The sequence below is a fragment of the Ctenocephalides felis genome, unplaced genomic scaffold (genome assembly GCF_003426905.1).
Source record: "Ctenocephalides felis isolate EL2017-DRISC unplaced genomic scaffold, ASM342690v1 CF-g0.4_SCAFFOLD_01886, whole genome shotgun sequence".
Classification (NCBI taxonomy): Eukaryota; Metazoa; Arthropoda; class Insecta; order Siphonaptera; family Pulicidae; genus Ctenocephalides; species Ctenocephalides felis.
Genome location: NW_020538040.1, coordinates 62,127,156 through 62,140,842, shown reverse-complemented (window position 1 = coordinate 62,140,842; position 13,687 = coordinate 62,127,156). Strand labels below are relative to the sequence as shown.

At 28.2% G+C, this 13,687-nt stretch overlaps 2 protein-coding genes across 3 annotated transcripts in view; both read left to right on the top strand.

Moving 5' to 3' along the window:
• LOC113378870 (kinesin-like protein KIF13B) overlaps positions 1–7,080 on the top strand; it is an 80,102-nt gene extending 73,022 nt beyond the window's left edge. The window contains exons 26-31 of the mRNA XM_026619502.1: positions 4,603–4,754; positions 4,942–5,206; positions 5,283–5,651; positions 5,869–6,063; positions 6,253–6,435; positions 6,825–7,080. Coding sequence (XP_026475287.1) covers positions 4,603–4,754; positions 4,942–5,206; positions 5,283–5,651; positions 5,869–6,063; positions 6,253–6,435; positions 6,825–6,913 — 1,253 coding nt within the window. The 3' untranslated portion in view covers positions 6,914–7,080. The remainder of the gene's footprint in view (positions 1–4,602; positions 4,755–4,941; positions 5,207–5,282; positions 5,652–5,868; positions 6,064–6,252; positions 6,436–6,824) is intronic.
• A 4,094-nt stretch (positions 7,081–11,174) lies between these two features.
• LOC113377586 (syndecan-like) overlaps positions 11,175–13,687 on the top strand; it is a 91,947-nt gene continuing 89,434 nt past the window's right edge. For both annotated transcript variants that reach the window (XM_026617952.1, XM_026617951.1), the window contains exon 1: positions 11,175–11,442. In XM_026617952.1, the coding sequence (XP_026473737.1) occupies positions 11,377–11,442 (66 nt within the window). In that variant the 5' untranslated portion in view covers positions 11,175–11,376. The remainder of the gene's footprint in view (positions 11,443–13,687) is intronic.

Here is a 13,687-nt window from a genome sequence, read left to right as displayed (position 1 = left end):
TAGTATAGTACTAGAAATGTTTATATTTATAAAATAGTTGAAGTATAAAGTTTCATAAAAAGTTGCATACTCTTGCAGATTATCTTTTTTGGATTTTGTTATTGCTCATAATAAGTAACTCCTTTACTTTATCTGATTGTACATTTGAATATAATACTACTCTTGCCCTTTTTTTTTAAATATCGTATAAGGAGTTTATCTGTTGGCAGATTTTGTACTACAACGCTTCGAAGATTATGAGCTTATGAATTAGATTTTAGTTAAACAAATATTGAGTAATACTAATTTAAAGATCTTACGAGTAGGATCATCAAGTTAGCGGAATTTTTGTGCTGAAAAAATAATTACTAATTGATATAATAAGAAACTAATTTATATAAAGCATATATATGCTGTCAATTTTTTTTCAGAATTAATATTAAATTCAATCGCTTTGACATCGCTTTATCTAAGCTTATGTCACATTTTATGGGATGACTTGTCTTGAATGAGTTGCATATTCATTCAGTCAGTATTACATTTTTTATGAAATCATTATATTCAAGATTAGTTTTATGCAGAATATATAAACTAGAACTGAGTGATGGGAAAACGACAAGAATAACATAATATCAAAATGGGAAGTTCAATAGCAATTAATGAGTTAATTACGCTTAATATTCATTGTTTTGATAAATTATATTACTCAGTTCTGGTAAAATCACTTAGAGACACCGATCTTGTATTTTGTATTTATTTTGTTTAGCAAGCTTTTACTAACATTTACATTATCTATTCTTCTATTTTTCTCTGCAACCATCAAGGCTCCATTCTATCAGGTAAAATGGAGGCTTGCATACTTTTTAAAATTAGAGAGTTAGTTGTATATTTTGTTATTAGATTTGCTGTGTAGCATTATAAAGAAATTAAAAGAACATATCAAAATTTTGTCAAAAAAAGTAAATGTGATATAATAATGAGTTAAAAAGGTAAATAACAAAGAATTAAATTTAAGTTGCTTATCTGATTGGATGAACTCTTAGTAATATTCGCGAATTTGTTGTTTGCCTGCTATATGTTTATTACATTATGTTATATGCACTTTTAGTTATTATCCATAATTTTATATTTTAATTTGTCATATAAATACATTCATGTTCATTTCTTTTAGTTTTTAATATTATAATTTATTACCCTACATTCTTGCGCATAAAAGTCATTTCAGTATTATGTCATAAATCATCAGTATTTTTTATAAACTTATCAACAAATGAAATAATATGTGTGCATGTGTGTGACAGTCTGTGTGTTTCGTGAATGAAAATAAAAATTACATTATTGTTTGCATTAACAGAATTATTTAAAATTTACACTGTATTTATTTGTAAATAGTTTCATAAATGTATTTATAAATCAGGCCATTAAGAATTCATACAAATATCTACATATTCACAAATTCTGAGAAAATCAATAAAAAAATTTGTTTTGCTATGAAATTTTCTTCTAAATTAATTATAAACTAAATACAAAATTAAAGACAATTTGACATATTAGTAAGTAATGCAAACAAATATCGAAAGAAGTCGGTAAGATTTTATTATTTTTTATAGAACAAAATTAAAATACTCGCTCTATTAGTGAACTAAATTTTTTTTCTATGAGTCTATATCTTCACAGTACTGATTTTTTAATTAAATTGACATTAGCTTTTTCAACACATCAAAGAACGATTTAATACAATGAATGAATGAATACTATAAATTTAAATACAATGAAATTCTTTACAAGGTGGAAATACATTGCCATACAAAATCCGCTTCCATTTGTTATTTATAGAATTAGTAATATTTTTTTTAATTTGCTGTCCAAGAAAGTGCATTTATTTGATATGGAAACATGATTATAAAAGTGTGTATATATAGCGCTTTATTTCTTCAAACATTTCTTCAAAATGATGTATAATTTTCATAAATGATTCATTATATTTTCCAACATTTTAATAAATTTTTATCGCAACCTATTATTTAAAATGTAATCGACAATTCGAAGAACCAGTATGTATTATTTCAGTTATAACATATTAATTAGGAAAGTGAAAATATGCAGTTTATTTTTATCACTGCGAACAAACGCAAGACACTTTTCTCTTGGAATAATTAATATAAACAAAATATATGTATAACCTACAAAATATAAAGAATATGTATCTGTTTGTTATGAAAAAATGTTATTTTGAGTTGGTATGATTTAGCAGTGTACTCTCATCATCAAATATCAAATCATTAATGATTAGCATTTTGTATTCTCATTGCAACATTATCACTCATATTACTAGCAAACTTTTTGCCTTGAGATGATTTATGTTAAAAAGTAAAAAATAAGTAAACAAAATCAGATTCAAACGTTATAATTTTTTATATTAGATATTGATTTATATAATAAAAATATTATAATCTAATTATGATTAGATTAGAATATTATTGAAGCGCTCAGAGCATTTATACCAATTGATTTTATGCGGCTTTCAATACGACATAGATCATAGAAGTGTTTTTGAAAAAATTATGTATATATAGTAACTGGTGAGCATGTTTTTAATCTCCTTAAAGTAAGGGAAACATCTCTAGATGAATTACCTAAAGAAAATTCCGCAAGTTGTGAAGCTGATCGAGTGAAAATAATTTTTGCTTAGCGGTTTTCTACTTAAAATATAATTTAAGCGTTTTACAATTGAAACACTGATGATACGTTAGCTGCATGTTACAACCCCTAGCTGCGTATAGACTTAATTATTAGGTAGTTGTAATTGTAAGTGTTGAATGATATAATTTAAATACCATAATAATATTTCAATATATAATATACATCAATTATGTAATATTATATAAATCAGAAATACATTTTATGATAATGATGATCGTATAAATTTCAATCTGTGCATAAATTATTGTTCATAGTTGAATAAAATAAATTTATGCTGCTGTGTAATATTATGCACATTTGTGTTTAAAATTTATACGATTTAATCAATTGGCTCATATAAATAAGTCGGAATATCGACATCTATGAGCATACTATATATATATTTCTGTGTGTATTACTAACATTTCATATATTAAAATTTACAGCAAGGCCTACATTCCTTAATCTAAACTTGAATCTCAACTCATTGCGACAACAGCAACCGAATTCTAAACGTATGTAACTCAGATGAGTTGAATGTTGTATTGTGTGGTACGCATGATAACGTAGAGTTCCAATTCCCTAATTATGCTCATTAGACTTATGCTTTTTATCTCCAAAAATTGATATTTTGGACTTTTGCGCTTGCGTTTGTTTTTGCGAATTACCTACCATTATCTAAGTGCACAATAACTGAAAACAACATTTGTCGACACCTACTCAACAAGTAGAAAGCAATTAAAAAATAGATGCAATACCTGGACAAATTACAAAGCTATGCTCTATGCCTATGGTTAAGCTGTGACTGCAGGGACGTGCTATTGCAATTTGAAACGTTTTTGCGTTACGCTACTATTATAATTGGAAAAACAAACCAAAGGCGACACATGAACATTTACCGTCAATCGAAGTGGATCAATATATGCGATTCCCATTTGTAATTGAGTCCAAAGGAGTATATGAACAACTTGGATATTAGTGTTTGCAAAATTAAACAATCAAAACGAGAAGCACGATATTAGAACGAAAGGTTGTTAACTATCATCGCAAACATAACGCAATCTGCAATTTTTTGTTATTTTTATTGTATTAGTGTCTTTTATTAGCATTGTTGCGTAGTGGTTAAATATTTTTAATAAGCATCAATTTCATTTTCATTATATTTAAATGAAATAATTTTACTATTTTATTTTACATATGTAAGACATGTATGCAATTTCTATATGTATATATACTTACATATATAATTTACATACATATATAAATTATATACATATTTTATAAATTACATATATGTCTTAGACATTTGTGTATATATATATATATACACAAGGTATCCTATCTTCTATATATAGGTTCTACCAATACTCAACGTCAAGCCAAAACAGGGTGATCGTGTTGACCGTAATTGTCCTGACAAAAAATAGAAGAAAACTTTTAATTGCAATTTAGCGCATCGGTGATTATTCTTAGATTATTATGGTTAATTTCTATCACCTTTGTTTATTAAAACTTTGGAACCGTAATCGTGAATAACATTTCTAGGACCTTAATAAAAAATAATGGCACAATCGCCCCAAGTTTTCAAGAATTAAGACATTTTGTTGAATCAGGAATTCAATCCATTTTGACTTGACGTTGAGTTCCGGAACACCCTATATATAGATGTATAAATATATATATATATATATATATATATAATACAAACAAATTTATTTTGATTGTTGATCTATACGTAGCTTTTATACTTTTACATTTTGTACTTATACATTTATATACGGCAATCACACATCTTTTTATTATAGTAAAGATTCGTTATTATTCGTTATTTTAAGTTATAACAATAAGTCTAGTATTATGTGTTATCTTATAAGTGTTTGATATATTATTTATTTCTCTCAATATTCAGATATTAAAAAAAAATCTTATTAAATTTTATAGCTTCGCCTGCTAGTAACAAAATGTCATTACGTATGACAACCTTGCATGAGGAACCACAGCGTTTAGGGGCAGTACCTCTTGAAGAAGATGAACATGCAGAATCAGCAGAAAGCCACAGCGATCCGGAACTTGCTGAATATGATTCATATCACGTATGGCTAAACATTTCAATTTCACTAAATATTGATTCAAGAAACCACAAATGATATTTCATAATAATAAAACAAAGAGCTTTATCTTCAATTACGTTAATTATTTCTTTAATGCCAATCAGCTATATTATATTATATACTTGTTACAATTTCATTTCGCTGTTACAATTTTATTTTGTTGTTATAGGATTACAGCAATAATATTAAAGACAATGTGAACAGACATCGAATCAGTTCCTCGCGTACTTTGGACTCCCTGGCCGAATTGAGCGGTTCGAGCAGCGGTATGTGCAAGTTTAGCAATAGTTTTGGTACTCCGTCCACAAGTTCTAGCGGGTATGGTTCTGAAGCCGTATCCTCTTCTAATCTAACCAATGACGACATACTTTCTTTGCGCAGTATGAGTATTGACGAAACTCCCGACTTAGACTCTAAGCAAAATACGACCGGAGGTATGAATTCTTTGTTTCCGTTTCGTATGAGCTTTAAGATCAACTTTTCAATATTACTACTCATATTTTGTTGCAGGTGTCACACCTTATACGCCCGGTTCACAAAAACCGCGAGTTAATCCTTTTCTCAAACATTTAGGTCACGAGAATTTCACTTCTGTTGATTCAGCTCTGCAAGATGCGAAGAACGAAATCCAGCCTGCGTTGACGGAGCTATCTTCCCAAGAAGAATCCTACTTAAATTATACTGATGACGTTAAGTCAAACATGCAACCTGGAAGAGTAGTAAGACGCAAAAAATCAACTGGAAAGAATGCCACGCTTGCATCGCATAGAAACAGTTTCCCCGCTTCCAAAAACTCGGAAAAAACAACAAAGAAAATTGTTCATGAATTGAGTGCAACGGAATCCGCCGACACTGATTCATCTTCTGAAAAATTAGAAGGTAAAATTAAAATACACTATTGTTGAAACTTTCCAGTTACGTAATATCATCATTATAAGGAATAATATACTTATCGGTATATTTATCTACTTTTTATTATAAATTACTATTGCTTTAAAGCGTAACGTTTCATGCACAGCTTCGTTGCGTATTCACTCATATATAGTAAATATATATAGTAAAAGTACTGAGATGTATCAAATTGTCTAAATGATAGATGAGAATGATGTTTCCATATTTGGTTCTCGTACGGACATGTCGCAATCGTACGCACCACCTACTCCAGATTGGGTCGTGGTAGGAGAAAGTGTCCTGATCAGACCATACAATACTTCGGGTGTGATTGCGTTTGTTGGTAGCACGCATTTTCAACCAGGAACCTGGGTCGGTGTGGCTCTAGATACTCCAACTGGTAAGTTTATTACCAATTTGCATGCAATAATTTTATGCGAATTTAAAAACTTAAGTTACAGTGTGTGCATAGTATAAGACAGAAGCCGTACTATGTACGATTATATATTATATTATATATTATATTTATATTTGTATTATATATTATATTTATATTTATATCAAATTTATATTATAATCGATAATTCAGGTAAAAATGACGGCATGGTGCAAGGTATACAATATTTTTCCTGCAAACCTAAGCACGGTATATTTGTAAGAGCAGAAAAACTTATACAAGACCGAAGAGGACGATTAATGCGCTCATATAAAGCAGAATCTACTGAAAGACACGAATGTCACAGTAATGGCATGAAGAGAAGTCTTAGCAGAGGTATTTTTAGAAATAATATTATTTTAGATTAATTTTTTTTATGTTATATTACATAAAATGTAGTTTCAATACATTTTCAGTCACACGTTCAATTGAATTTCAAATATAATGTTAATTTCAAAAATTAAAAAAAAATAGGAAAAATATTATGATGTAATTATTATTTCTTACAAAATCAGATTCTAGAATTTTATTTATACGGATATGATGGTATTGTATCTGTACTGTTTAAAAAAAAAATCAAGTATATTTAATATATCTTATAAAGATAGATAGAATTATATGATTTTTAAAGTTATTTAAATCTGATTTGATATTTTCTTCCTATTTATTATTGAATATTTATATAATAATAATACATCATGTCGTTTGAAATATTTACTCATTAGGTGAAGGATTATCATCTATGCATCGATCGCGCAGTCGGGGAGAGAGTTTGAACACTGTCGGAATGATTCGTTCATCGCAAAAAAAATAGATGTTGACAAGTTAGCATTCTTGGCAGTCTTAAATTAGTACACATTCCTTAATTAATTAACAATAATTAATGATTTACTTTAAATATTAGAAATAAAAATAAATATCTAGATTTGGAATGAAAAAAAAAATAGTAAATCTCACCAATTCTTGATGTGACAACAATTTTAGGGTAGCATTTTATTCTAAATTGAAAATGTACCATTGAAATATTGCATTTATGTTTTAAAAATAGATTCAATGTACTTGAAATGCTAACTACTATAGAGCAATACTAACCATAAAAAAATATAGAAAAATGTTTCTATTTGTGATTTCTATTTTTAGTTGGATTATTTTAAACCTATAATAAGAATTAATATTTCTTATGAAGAAATGTGTAATATTCAAATTCTTATTTTAATTATTAATAAATATTTTACCAGTTTAATTTTATTAATCTTTATCCTCCTACTAGTATTCTCTCAGACACTGACATTATGCTTATGACTATTATCTATCTAAGTATGATTTCTGTTTTTAACCAAAGATTATGCTTTTTCTGACTTTGATATATTTTTGCTTTGATAGTTGAATAATTTTTCAATGCCAAACATTATTTCAACATGTTCTATTATGTGGTACTTTTATAAAAACTTTTGACGTTACCTGGTCAAAATGGTAGGAGGTTGAAGATTAAAATTATTATAAACTTATTAGAAATAACTATTACCTATTATATATATGCGAGGGTGGTATTTGTGCTTTGTTATTTGTTTCTGTTGAACTAAAATTTGTTGTAGATCTTTAGAGGGTTAAGTAATTATTTAATTCCAATTAAAAAGCGTGATAAGAATGTCTCAATAATATAAAAGCAATATTTTATCAAATTTCTATCATTATTTTTTATTCAATAATTAATGAGGATTTTATATATACTTCTTGTTATATAAACTTGCCATGCAAAGTATTTTCCATTTTATTCCATTGTATTTCAATAAGTAGCAAAAAATTAGTGTTTGCATTCCCTATTTTTTCTTTAAATTAATTTTTAACTTGCATATCCATCTGTAGATTATTCTAGCAATATGAATCTAGTCCTATGGTATAACAATACAAAAATATTTTTATTGTGTATATATAAAACTGTATTATACATTGATTTTTAAATTTGTATTCTATTGTATGGGACATATCTCATTCTGCAATTTCCATATATTTTAATATATTGTTTTATTGGTGTATAACTTACGGTAGAATACAAATTTAAATGACCTCATAGTAATATGAAAACAAAACTTGTCAAACTAAAGGTGTTAAGACTTAATTATAAGTTGCATTCTCTGGTCGTATGGTATACTTTTGCATATCTAATGCTTTAGTAGTCGCATGTGATGTTTAAATTTGAGGCAAGACCACCAAAACGTCCAAAATTTATTTGCATTTAATCCATCCAGAAAAAGAATGAAATGATTTCTTGTTCAAAATCTGTCCAAATTATGTGCAATTTAATTACAATAAATTCACGTTACTAATGATCAAACAAAACTTTACCAAGTTAAGGGTGTGTCAAATTTTATTAATCTGGTTTAGATTAGGAATATTAATGTGCATGTGTGTATATACCTATATAATATATATATATATATATATATATATATATATATATATATATATGCGTGTGCGTGTGTGTATGTGTGTTTGTGCTTGTATAAGTCCATATAATCAAGTTAATCAAACTCAGTTTTATTTTCTTGTGTAATGGCTCAAAACAATTCATTTTTATAGGAAATCAATTTATGTTAAGTCTATTGTGATTGCTATATTATGTATGCTATTAATAATTGTTATGTTTTTTATTATTATCAACATTCACAAGAATTTTGCAAATATATTTTTGTGTTAATATTGCTATAATTGCATTGTATAATTGTTTAATAATTTTGTTGTTTTTTTACTGTTAAAATTTGCTCTTTTGAATAACAATTATGTCATTTATATAAATAAAGTATTATCAATATTAACTTGAAATTAATGTTAAACATAGCAGAGCTATTTACACAAGATGATTTGAATGGAATTCAAAAGTTCTCACAGGCCATAGTTTTAAAAAATTTAAAATGTACAATGTATGTTAAGCATACATTTAATTATTTTCTCAGATGATAATTAAGTATCATACCAAAATATAGAGACCATGATCAATAAAGAATGAACATGATTTAAAAATTGTGTTTTATTTAGGGTCTCTATTCATTAAAACTTGCTTAAAATCCATTTTTCAATAAAATATTAATTTCATCATTCAATCTTAAATAAAATTGTAAATATATTTTTAAATCAAAGTTAATTTAAACTGTTTCATCATTAGCTGATTAGTAAATGTTTCTGTACCAGGTCTTACTCATGGAATATTCAACCACAAGATACGAGATTATTGTTTGGCAAAACTTTTCTTTGGAGAATGACAAAATTACACAATGGACTTTCAGAGAAAAGAAAACGGAGCGTCTGAATTAAATGGTTCAAAAAAGATTTTTATGGTATTGACGACATGAAGAACTGATGAAATTTTTGTGAAGGCATGTCCAGCGGTTTTGGAGATCCAGTAAAAAAAGTAAAAAAGTCATATGGGGAATAAAAAAGATCATTAGACATATGAAAATCTATTTATCAGATATTTTATAGGGATTTCAATAATAAGTACAAATATTATTTACATTTCTATTGGTTTTGTACCTATGTTTAACCGTTAGACTGCTTACGCACCTCTATATTTCGATTTTACGCAGCTAACGCAGCACGATTGCTTTGAAAGGAAGTTCAAATTGAAAAATTCGAAATATAAAGAGTATGAAAAATCTAACTTTTTCAGTTATCAAAAAATTTTAAAGCTTTTTTAAAAATTTAAATTCTTGGTTTGGAAAGTTGCAGCAGTTTGCCTTAAGGGTCATGCACCACTAGATAGTTCTTATTTTATTTATAATATCTGTTTATATATAAATCTGGAATTTTACCGTAATTACTATTAACTTCCCATAGGGTAAGTTATAGTAATCGCAAAAAAAAATCGAGTATATATTTATATATATTTAAAATAAAAATTTTTGCATTTTTTTACGTTTTTAAATTAAAAATGGATGTACGTTTATGCGGGTATGTGCGGATACAAATTTTTGTCGACGATCTCGGGAACACAAGTCACCCGATTTGAATAATTCAAAAAACATTCGATGCGTATTGATAAGAAGACGTGCCGATTAGTTTTTGGCATAGGCAGGATAGGTTTCGAAGATACGGGGTAAAAGGAGCTAAAAATGGTAATTAATTTTTTGAGAGTACGAAGCGTCCGATTTGTATGATTCAAAAAACATTTTACTTGTATTGACGAAATAAAGAACTAGTGAAATTTTTGGGAAGACTGGTCCAATAGAAAAAAGAAAAAAATGTCATTTGGCGGACAAGAATGATTATTAGACATATGCACATCAAATTATCACATATTTTATAGATATTTTAATAATAAAAACAAATTTTGTTCTAAGAACCAATGTTTATCCTTTAAACTGCGACGCGGCGCCCACGCGCTTCTATATTTCGTTTCTACGCAGCTAGCGTATCATGATTGCTTTTAAAAAAAGTTCAAAATTTCGAAAATATTTCAAAGTATAAAAAAAGTAATTTTTCAAAAATGTAAATTATTTTCAAAAATTTAAAAATCTCAAAAATCGATTTTTTACAGAGTTCTAAGAGAAAATTGGATCTTTTTTAAAAATTTTAATTGTTGGTACGGGAAGTTCTAGCAATTTGCCTTAAAGCACGATGCCATGCACTATTAGTTATTAACTATTTATTCTTTATTGTATTTTAAGACGTTAGATTTTAAGATGTAAGATATGACAGTTTTGGAGGTTAATAAAATAAGGTAGACTGGGTAGACATATAATATTTTTGGCGTTTATATTTGTAACAATGGTGTTCTAGCTAATTTGTCATGGCCCGCGTGTTAAGTTTCATTACGTATTGAACGTGTTGAAGAAGAAATATAGGTGTCCACGCCTAGAAACCTAAACCAAATTCTGGTTCCATTCTGGTTCAATCAATTTCTGAGGGCCTCCGTGAACTCGAATATTGTGTCTATGGTATATGGTTTTCTTTGTTACTAGCGCCACGCGGAATATTCCGAATGATTCCGAATAGCAAAGCAAAGCAACGAAGCAGTGGCGCTTTCGTCGACTGCATCGTAGCGTGCTGTCGTGTTCTGTGTTATCGGTCTCGTGTGTTATCCGACGGTGCATGGCCAGTCCGGCACAGTATGCTTCGTATGCGTTCTTTGGTCTTGTAGTGATTGTATGAGAATTTTGTTGTGTGCTATAGGGCTTCTTCGTATTATTGTTCCTAATGTCAATTATATGAGAATTATTCAGTTTTCTGTTTTGTGAATTATTTTTAGTGTAGATAATTGTGTTGAAACTAAACAGTGTAATGCATTTGAGGATATATTTACTCTTAACTACGTGTGCCCTTTTAGGACATACACAAACAATAGAGGTTAGTACATTGACCACTTGAATGTTTTTGACTACTGAATTCGGAATGCAAGATGTATATTAGTTTATTTTGAGTCGTTTTAGTTATATCTTTACGAAAAATTACAATTAAACTACTTTTCTGTGTATACAGTGATGTCAATTTAACAGATGTGTTACAACTAAACTTCACTGTTTATTCAGATGCATTTTACATCACAGCCCACACTTCTTCAGATTTCGTACTGCTAGATATTCAATTGAATATGGTATTCAAATTGGAATTACTTTCTGTTAATAGCCGTTTATATTTACAGAAAATTCTATTATATTAATTTAAACTACGACAAGTGAATATTTTTCATAATCGAAAATACATTTTTGGTTGAGAAGATGAGTGTGTGAAAATTCTAGTTTTGCTTGAAAATGTAACTATATGACAATTAATATAGAAATAAGTATCAAAAGCGAACATTCAATTATGATGGGTTAAACATGCTAGAACAATTTATATGTATTATAATGTTATTATTTAATAGATCTATGTCAATTTATGTCTTATCAGATACATAAATGATTGTCTTTTAAAAGTCTCATGCTTCAGATTAAATTATTTTTAATAATATAATTTGTTTCATAAAATCAAAAACGAGAATGACAATGACAAATAAGTATTAAGTCCACGGCTCCTGTCAGGTGTAGGGTCGTTCTTAGAACCTGCTCTGAGCTGCCACTTGCGCAATTCATTTGCTGCTTTTAGTATTCATACATAAATCGTGCTAAGCCTTTGAGCATTAAATTTCATAGATATAATTTGTTATTAGCTGTTAAAAAAATTGAACTGTAATTTTTCTGTAATCTGCTATTTCTGTAATCATTGCGAAGACAATATTTAATGCATGTAATTGCATCTTTTGTGGATGCAGTTTGTATAAGGCAATTTGGGTTAGGGAAGCTAGGGACTGGTTGTAAGCGTTTTTTTAAAATTAATATGTCTTGACATCGATCTTGATTATATTTCTACGGAATAAACATAAATAGTTGCTGCAACTATTCTCCTACCGAATCAAGTAAAAACTAGTGGTGCATGGCATCGAGCCTTAAGGCAATTTACTGGAACCTCCCGTACCGTAATTAAAAATCTTGGTACGGAACCCAATAAAATTTACACAAAATGTGCACACATTAATAAAATTTCTATAAAATATCTGATAATTCGATGTAAATAAACATTTTTGACCACAAAATAACATTTTTTTAACTTATTTTTAGTGAGAGTCTATAACCGCTGGACCTGCCTTCCCAAAAATTTAATCAGTTCTTTATCTTGTAAATACAAGTAAAATGTTTTTTGAATTTTTAAAATCGGACGCTCCGTTCTCTTAAAAACTACCTTACCGTTTTTGGCACTTTTTGCCCCGTATCTTCGAAACGGCTAGACTTGCCTCCGCCAAAAACTAATCAGCACGTCTCCTTATCAATACGATTCTAATGTTTCTTGAATAATTAAAATCGGTTGAATCGTGTTTCCGAAATCGTCGACGAAAATTTGTATCCGCATACACACACATAAATCCATTTTTTCAAGGTATGCCAAAATGTTCAGAAACCTTCGAAACGTGAAGATATATAAAAATTTCCCTACGGGAAGTTAATAATTCCACAACTGTTGTTCATTATTTCACAATTAATCATTTTCTAGAAAAAGTGCGGTATTACAACTTACCCCTTGTTTGGGGCTAGTTGTAACGTCTACCAATTCAAGCAGTATCGACAAAAAACGACAATACTTCTGATTATTTATTTTTTACTTATTTTCAAGAAAATTTACTTGTTTCTAAGTAGTTATTTTCATAAATCAACGGAAACTTTAATTGATACAAATAAAATATATAATGTTTCTCATAATATAATTTTTCATCATAAATCAATGTAAACTACAACTATTATTATTCTTAAACGTAACGTAAACTTACATTTACTCACATCATACGCACTATGAATTCCATTTAATATTTTTCACTGTATATTTTTTGTATGGTACAACTAGTCCCAAGGTTTTGTTTCAACTAACCCCAGTGATTTTTTTACATTAATCAAAATAACTATTTATACTATTTAGCAACCACAAAAAAGCTTACACATTGATAATTTTAAACCAAAAACGATATTTAAAATTTAAAATTAGTCGATGATAATAAAGCAAACCGAAATTTTATACGATAGATCAAATTTATATTACCTGTCTGAAATGTTGGACCTGCACA